This window comes from Sceloporus undulatus, chromosome 4 (assembly GCF_019175285.1).
Source record: "Sceloporus undulatus isolate JIND9_A2432 ecotype Alabama chromosome 4, SceUnd_v1.1, whole genome shotgun sequence".
NCBI lineage: Eukaryota > Metazoa > Chordata > Lepidosauria > Squamata > Phrynosomatidae > Sceloporus > Sceloporus undulatus.
Window position 1 is genome coordinate 219,199,350 of NC_056525.1, and position 6,788 is coordinate 219,206,137.

A 6,788-nucleotide genomic window follows, 5' to 3' on the forward strand; every position below is an offset into this window, starting at 1 on the left:
GGATTTATGTATATGCCGCCCAATCATTGGGAATCTGGGCGGCTTACAACAGAGGGGATAATAAACAGTTCCCTGCCCTCAGGCTTACAATCTAAAAAGACACGACACAAAAGGAGAAGGGAATGGTGGGGGGGGCGGATCAGGTCCAGCATTCTTCTCTCCCTCTGAGGCCTGGACCCAGGGAGATGGACTGGAGGGAGGACTCCTTTTCTTAATCGAGGCTGGGCCCAATGGCATTGGGCCTGTCATTTCACTCCTTCCCAGGCCAGAAGATGACAGTTGGAAGGAGGGAGGGGAGGGCACTTACTCTTCAGGTCTGATTATTTATTATTATTTTATTTATTATTTTATTATTATTTTTAGCCCACCTCTCCCTGCAGATTGAGGCAGGTTACAATAAAAGGAAAGAATGAGCGGAGCCTGGATGCTCACCTGGGTCAGTCCCCAGGCTGGTGAGGAGATGGGCGGGTGTTTACACACCTATACCTGCACTGGCACAGGGACCTGTTACTGGCGTGTGCTCTGTAAATTTCAGCACTATTGTTCCTACTGGGAAGTCCCCTGTCACCATGTTTGATGCAGAAATGGGGCACTTGTCTGCACCCATGTTACCAGACACCCCATTTTCTCATCAGATGTGGTGACAGAGGGCTTTCCAGTAGGAGCAACAGTGCTGAAAGATAAGGAACACATAGGGACTGTTGAAACAGCTGGCGTTTGCCATGGAGTTTCCAGGAAACTCCACAAGCAAAATGGGGATCAAACTGATCTGGGGTAAGGTTTCTTTACCCCAGAATCAAGCCAGATCCACCAGATCCCATAGCAATAGCAATAGCATTTACATTTCTATACCTCTTATCAATGAACTCAACACTCTCTAAGCAGTTTACAATCTCTAAGCCAATTGCCCCCTAGAAACTGGGTACTCATTTTACTACTAAAGGATGGAAGGCTGAGTCATCCTTGGAGCCCTGAGATTGAACTCACAACCTTGTGACTGCAGTACTGGCATTTAACCACTGTGCCACCAGGGCTCTTCCATGTCTGGTCTGTCAGGATTGGACCTGATCCTGGCCCTGGGTTTTGGCCTGCATAGTCCAAGCAGGATGACGTGGGCCCAAGGAGAACATGGCCTTTTGGTCCCTGTGGAGAGACCATAAGTATGCTAAGCTAACACAGAACTAAGCTAGTTCCATTTTTGGTAGAAGTGAGAGAGTAAAGAAGTAGAATGTGATTCTGCTACCCACATTTTGGAATGGCAGGAGGAGTTTGGGCTTTTTTTGGGGTGAGGGACAAAACTCCTCAGAAACCCCTCAGGAAAAGGCTTTTGGTTTTACTGGAGTACCCACAAGGATGTACATTATCAAACTTGTGTCTGTTTTCAGCTGTTTTCAGCTATGTCACATTTTCAGCAGATGGAGGGAGAATAGATATGAATAGATGCAAATTTGTGCAGGAAAATGAAGACAATTAAAGTAGATGTGACTGTGTGAAAATCTGCAGCAATTTACATAATACACTTATGTGTAGACTAGCTCTTAAGAAAGATGATAACAGATACAGAGACTTTGAGCAGAGCACATGTTTTTAATGCAGAAGGCCCCAAGTTCATTACACAAGATATTCAGGTAGGTCTGGGAAAGAGATTTGTCTGAAATCCTTGAGGTAGTACCTGCCAGTATAGAGCATACTGAACTCGACAGACCAACACTCTGGTAAAAAAGAAGCTTCCTGATTGTCCAAGCAAAGAAAACTTCTGGAGGTGAGAGAACAATCTAAGGTGAAGGAATCACCAAATTGAAAGATTCATACCGGCAAGACAGAAGCTTTTGTCCCCTTTTTAGTTTCTCTTTTTCCTTTAAACAAGTATGCCAGATCCAGCATGGGTTTATTTTTCTTCATTCAGTAGGAGTAGGGTCAGAGAGACAGCAGTACTTTGGATTCACAATGAATCCAAAACTACACTGGATCTTGGATCTGCCTACTGAATATACAGAGCATACAATCACTCCCAAGCCTCACTTTTTAGCTTTTATCACTTTTGGGAGTACTAGTAGACAAATAGGAAACAGAGGTGGAGATTTTTTTCTACCTGTCACAGGTGTGTGTGTGAGATTAAGACATTCCACTCTGTGGTCAGAGGGAGGAGTCCACTGTATCAAGAGTGGACGACTTGTGTCCTTCCAAGGGTTGCCAGAGTGAAAACTGGACAGAGTTCCTGTATCTTTAATGCAGGGGTGGGCAACCATGGAAGGCTAGGTGGCTGGATTGGCTAACTGGGAGACACTAGAGGGCTGCCTCTACTGTGCCCATCTCCATATAAAATAATCAAAATGGTTCCCCCACAAGCCCTCTCTAGGGGCCATAGGGAGCATTTTCATCATGCATTAGGGTCTTCTTGGTCCATTTTAGGCCACAGAGATGTCTTTTTGAACAAGAAGTGAGTGGAAATCACTTCTTGTTCCATGTTCTGTTTCCAAAAAGACTTCTTTTGGGCATAAATTAGTCCAGCCCTGCCCTCCCCACATAGTGGAAATGCCTCCCACATACCCTGAAGTATATCCTGAGACAATTTTTGGGGGGGGAGGGAGAAATCACAGTTTTTGATCCCAGGTGCAGGGGCCCTCCAGAAATACCCTTCACATTCTTAGAGGTCATTTTGGTGGATTGTTGAGTATTTTTGACCCTCAGGAAGTCCTGGGAGCCACATGCAGCCAACTTTATAAAAAGAGCTATCCAAGGTGCTGATCTATTTGGGGAATAAGGTTCAAAATATTGGCTAGCTCCTTCAAAATTTGGATGAAAACACAGAGCAGATTCATCCCCCCTCTGACTTGGAAGCTACCAGAAGCTGCTAATATCTGGTTGCCTTGTGAACCAAAGAAGCTGCCTCAGACCAAGGCAGGTGATTTGTCAAATGCACATTAGGGGCCACTCTCACTTGGCAGTGGCTTCCTGTGGTCTCAGGCAAAGAATGCTTTTCCCATAACCTGATGTCTACTCCTTTTAATCTCTGTTGCAATGCAAGGTTCTGAGAGTCTTGTGCTCTTGAAGTCTTAGCTTAACAAATGAGATAAATGGCTAGACTTGGTTTATTGTCCTGGATCAATATAGCTGATGGCATTTTTTTTCTGGGGGAAGTGACCATGGGAACTGCTATGAAGAAAACCTGTACTTTGAAAGTTTGCACTTCACCACCAATTACTCCACTGGCTCATATGAAACCATTTAAAATCTTGTATTCAGACTGACATACCTAAATTAAACCTATTGAAATCAGTTCAGTCAAAACACTTTAGGTTAGTTATGGCTAACAAATGCCATTGTATGCAATGGGGCTTGAACATCCACAGATTTTGGTATTCACAGGGAGAGAGGTTCTGGAATCAAGCCCCAGAGGCTCAGTGTACATCCCTGATTCCAAATACCAATAAATCTGCACAAGTCAAATAATGGAAACATGCTGGGATCTTAAAAAAACTAAAAAGCAAAACTAAATGATAGAGGGCTTACTTGTACAACTGAAAGACATCAAGACAAATTGGTATTGTATATACCAGGCAGCCTCATTTGCCACTTACCTTTTCTTTGTGGCTGAACATCCATGTTCCACAACTTTTTTTAAAAAATCTTTGTGTATGAAAACAGGATGCCCAAAAAAGGGAGAAGCAGCACTTATATGTAAGTGGTTTGTAGTCCAAATGCATCTGAGGATGTAGACTGAAGTCTACGAAAGCTCATGCTGCCAATTTCTTTCTTTCAGTTAGTCTCAAAGGTGCTACAAGATCTCTCTATGTAAGTGGTTAGTTGAACATGTTCATGGAAATCAGCAGTATCATACATTGGAGTGGCAATCTGATTTAAGAACTGCAATCTCAGAAACTGATTGGTCTCATGCTTGGGCTTCTCCACCTTTTAAATCCCACTCAGTAAGGAATATGCTCATAAATGTTGTTTGACACCCATTACTTTGGTGAGGATGGTGAACAGTGTATCTTCAAATTGTTGGAGAGGTTGCAGTACTCTAGGCTCCTATATTCATATGTGGATATAAAATTTAGAACCTGGTGTTAAATCAGATTTCAAATATCACAAACCAAACAGTCTGATTTTGGTCTAACATTCTTTTACTTTCTCTTTACTGCAGTGGAAATGATAATTTAAAACACAGGAAGCTTATTGCTTTTATTTTAGGAGCAGCTCAAGCAGAAATAGCTAGGTGCTGCAAGCTGGGAACAACATTATGGAAAGCTGGTAGGAAAGAGTGTGGAATAATTGGCTTTGAGAAAGATTTTAATATACTATGAATACTGTCCCTGGACACACAAATAACAATATGTTTATTTAGCACTGGTTTAACTTTATTGAATATATAAACAACAATTTACAGTGTCTGATAGCTCCTGCATAACAAATGGGCTTTTGGAAGGACATGGTACATCTTGACACCTTCCATTCCAGGAATAAGGAGCTGGTGGCTTTCTTAGAGCTTCCTTCCATCAATAAGAATTAAACTCAAGATTGATTTCTTTTCTCCTTGGTAGAACAAATATCTTGATAATTATTATCCTACATTGCATTTCCTCTTTTTTTTTGGCTTTGTTTTGTCTCTATGCATTTTTGTTACTGTAATTGTTAATAAATTTAATAAAGCTTTAAAAAACCTGGAATGGTTCATTTCTTTCTGAGAGAAAACAGTGAGACAAGAGACTGTGAACCTTTCAAAATGCAAAAAGAGGCCCAGAGTCATGGAGAAGAGGTGTTTGGCTTGTTTGATGAAGTTCTGAGTTTAATCAAATAGGCATTCTGTTTGGCAGGGAGAATTAAGGGGGGAAAGCCATAAACGTCTCTCATTTTAATGGCACATTCACCCATAAATCTAATGTAAGGAACGCTCTCAGAATTCCCATGATAAACACTTAGCAATCCTTTGAAACTTATGATATGGCAATAAATATTGTTTGTAACCATAAAATTAAGGTTATGGGAACTGGTTACTTTTTATGTTACATTAGCTCTATGAGCCTCTAGTAACGAGAATAAAGTTCATTTTCCTAAATATTTGACACTTGGCTGATGAAATCATAGTCCACAACAAGGGTAGATGAAAAAACAAATGCCTTGTCATCATCCCTGAGCACCTTAACTTGATAAAATATAATGGCTGAGATTCTGCATTTGGGTTGTGTACAAACAAAAGATAAAGGGCATTTTTGTAGTACATGGTTATAGTGCTATGATTTAACAGCCATGACTGCACCCTATGTAATCCTGGGATTTGTAGTTTGGTGAGGCATTAGAGCTCTCTGTCTGAGAATTCAAAATGGTCCTCCCTAAACTACAAATCCCAGGATTCTACAGAATACAGCCATGGCAGTTAAAGTGGAATCCTAATGCTATAAAGGTGTTATATGAAAGACACCTAAATTTGAACAAGAGAAAATAATGAAAGACCCAGCGGACATCTCCCAAATGGAATGCTATATGACAATAACAGGAACACACTACAGGACCAAGAAGAAACCAAAAAATGTTGGATGCAGTACACAGAAGAGTTATATAAAAGAGATGGGGGAAAAAAGGAAAACACATTGAATGAAGAACCATATGAAAATGAAACCCACATTTTAGTAAGCAGGATGGAAACAGCATTAAGAGAAATTGGGAAAAATAAATCACCAGGAAGATTACATACATAATAAACTCTAGCGTTAACTAAAATATGCCAACAAATATGGGAAACAAACCATTGGTAAACAGACTGGAAATGCTCAATATACAATGCCATCCACAAAAAAAAGGGACACAAGAGACTGCAGCAACTATAGGACCACAGCACTAATTCCACATGCAAGCAAAATTATGTTCAAAATACTGCAACATAGGGTCCAACCACATATACAAAGACAAACCCCAGAGGTACAAGCAGGATTCAGGAAAGGTAGAGGCACAAGGGATCACATTGCAAACATGTCATGGCTAATGGAGCACACCAAGAAATTCCAAAAGAAAATCAACATGTGCTTTATAGACTATAGGAAAGTCTTAGACTGCATCAGTCATGAAAAGCTATGGAATGCTCTCAAAGACAAAGGAGTGCCAATACACTTGATAGTTCTGTTGAGAAATCTATACTTAGGACAAGAGTTCACTGTCAGAACAGAATATGGAGAAGCAGAATGGTTCCCAGTTGGCAAAGGGGTCAGACAAGGCTAAATATTATCACCATATTGTTCAATTTGTACGTAGAAAATATCATACGAAGAGCCAGGCTAGACTCAGAAGAACGAGGAATGAAGATAGGAGAAAGAAACATCAACAGCTTAAGATATACAGATGGCACAGTATTATATTGGAAAATGTCACTTGCAAAAATTACTAAGGAAGATCAAGGAAGGAAGTGCAAAGGCAGGCTCACTGCTGAACATAAAGAAAACAAAAATAATGAACACGGAGGACTTACATAAATTTGAATTGGACAATGACAAAATTGAAATAGTCTAAGATTTCTTACGCTTGGGATGAAACATCATCTAGGACAGAGACTGTAGTCAAGAGCTAAGAAGAAGACTAGGAATGGGAAGGGCAGCTATGAAAGAGCTAGTGATGATCCTAAATAGTAAGTATATACAACTGAACGCTAAATTAAGAATCATCCAAGCCATGGTATTTCCAATCACTATGTATAGATGATGATGATGATGATAATAATAATAATAATAATTTGTATTCCGCTTTTTCACAAAGGAATCAAAGTGGATTCCAATGGTATAAATAAAACATAAAAC

The 6,788-nt window shown here is 40.4% G+C and overlaps 1 protein-coding gene across 1 annotated transcript in view; it reads right to left on the bottom strand.

Moving 5' to 3' along the window:
- CFAP418 (cilia and flagella associated protein 418) overlaps positions 1-607 on the bottom strand; it is a 26,524-nt gene extending 25,917 nt beyond the window's left edge. Inside the window, exon 1 of the mRNA XM_042464458.1 lies at positions 487-607. Coding sequence (XP_042320392.1) covers positions 487-607 — 121 coding nt within the window. The remainder of the gene's footprint in view (positions 1-486) is intronic.
- Positions 608-6,788: the final 6,181 nt, after the last annotated feature.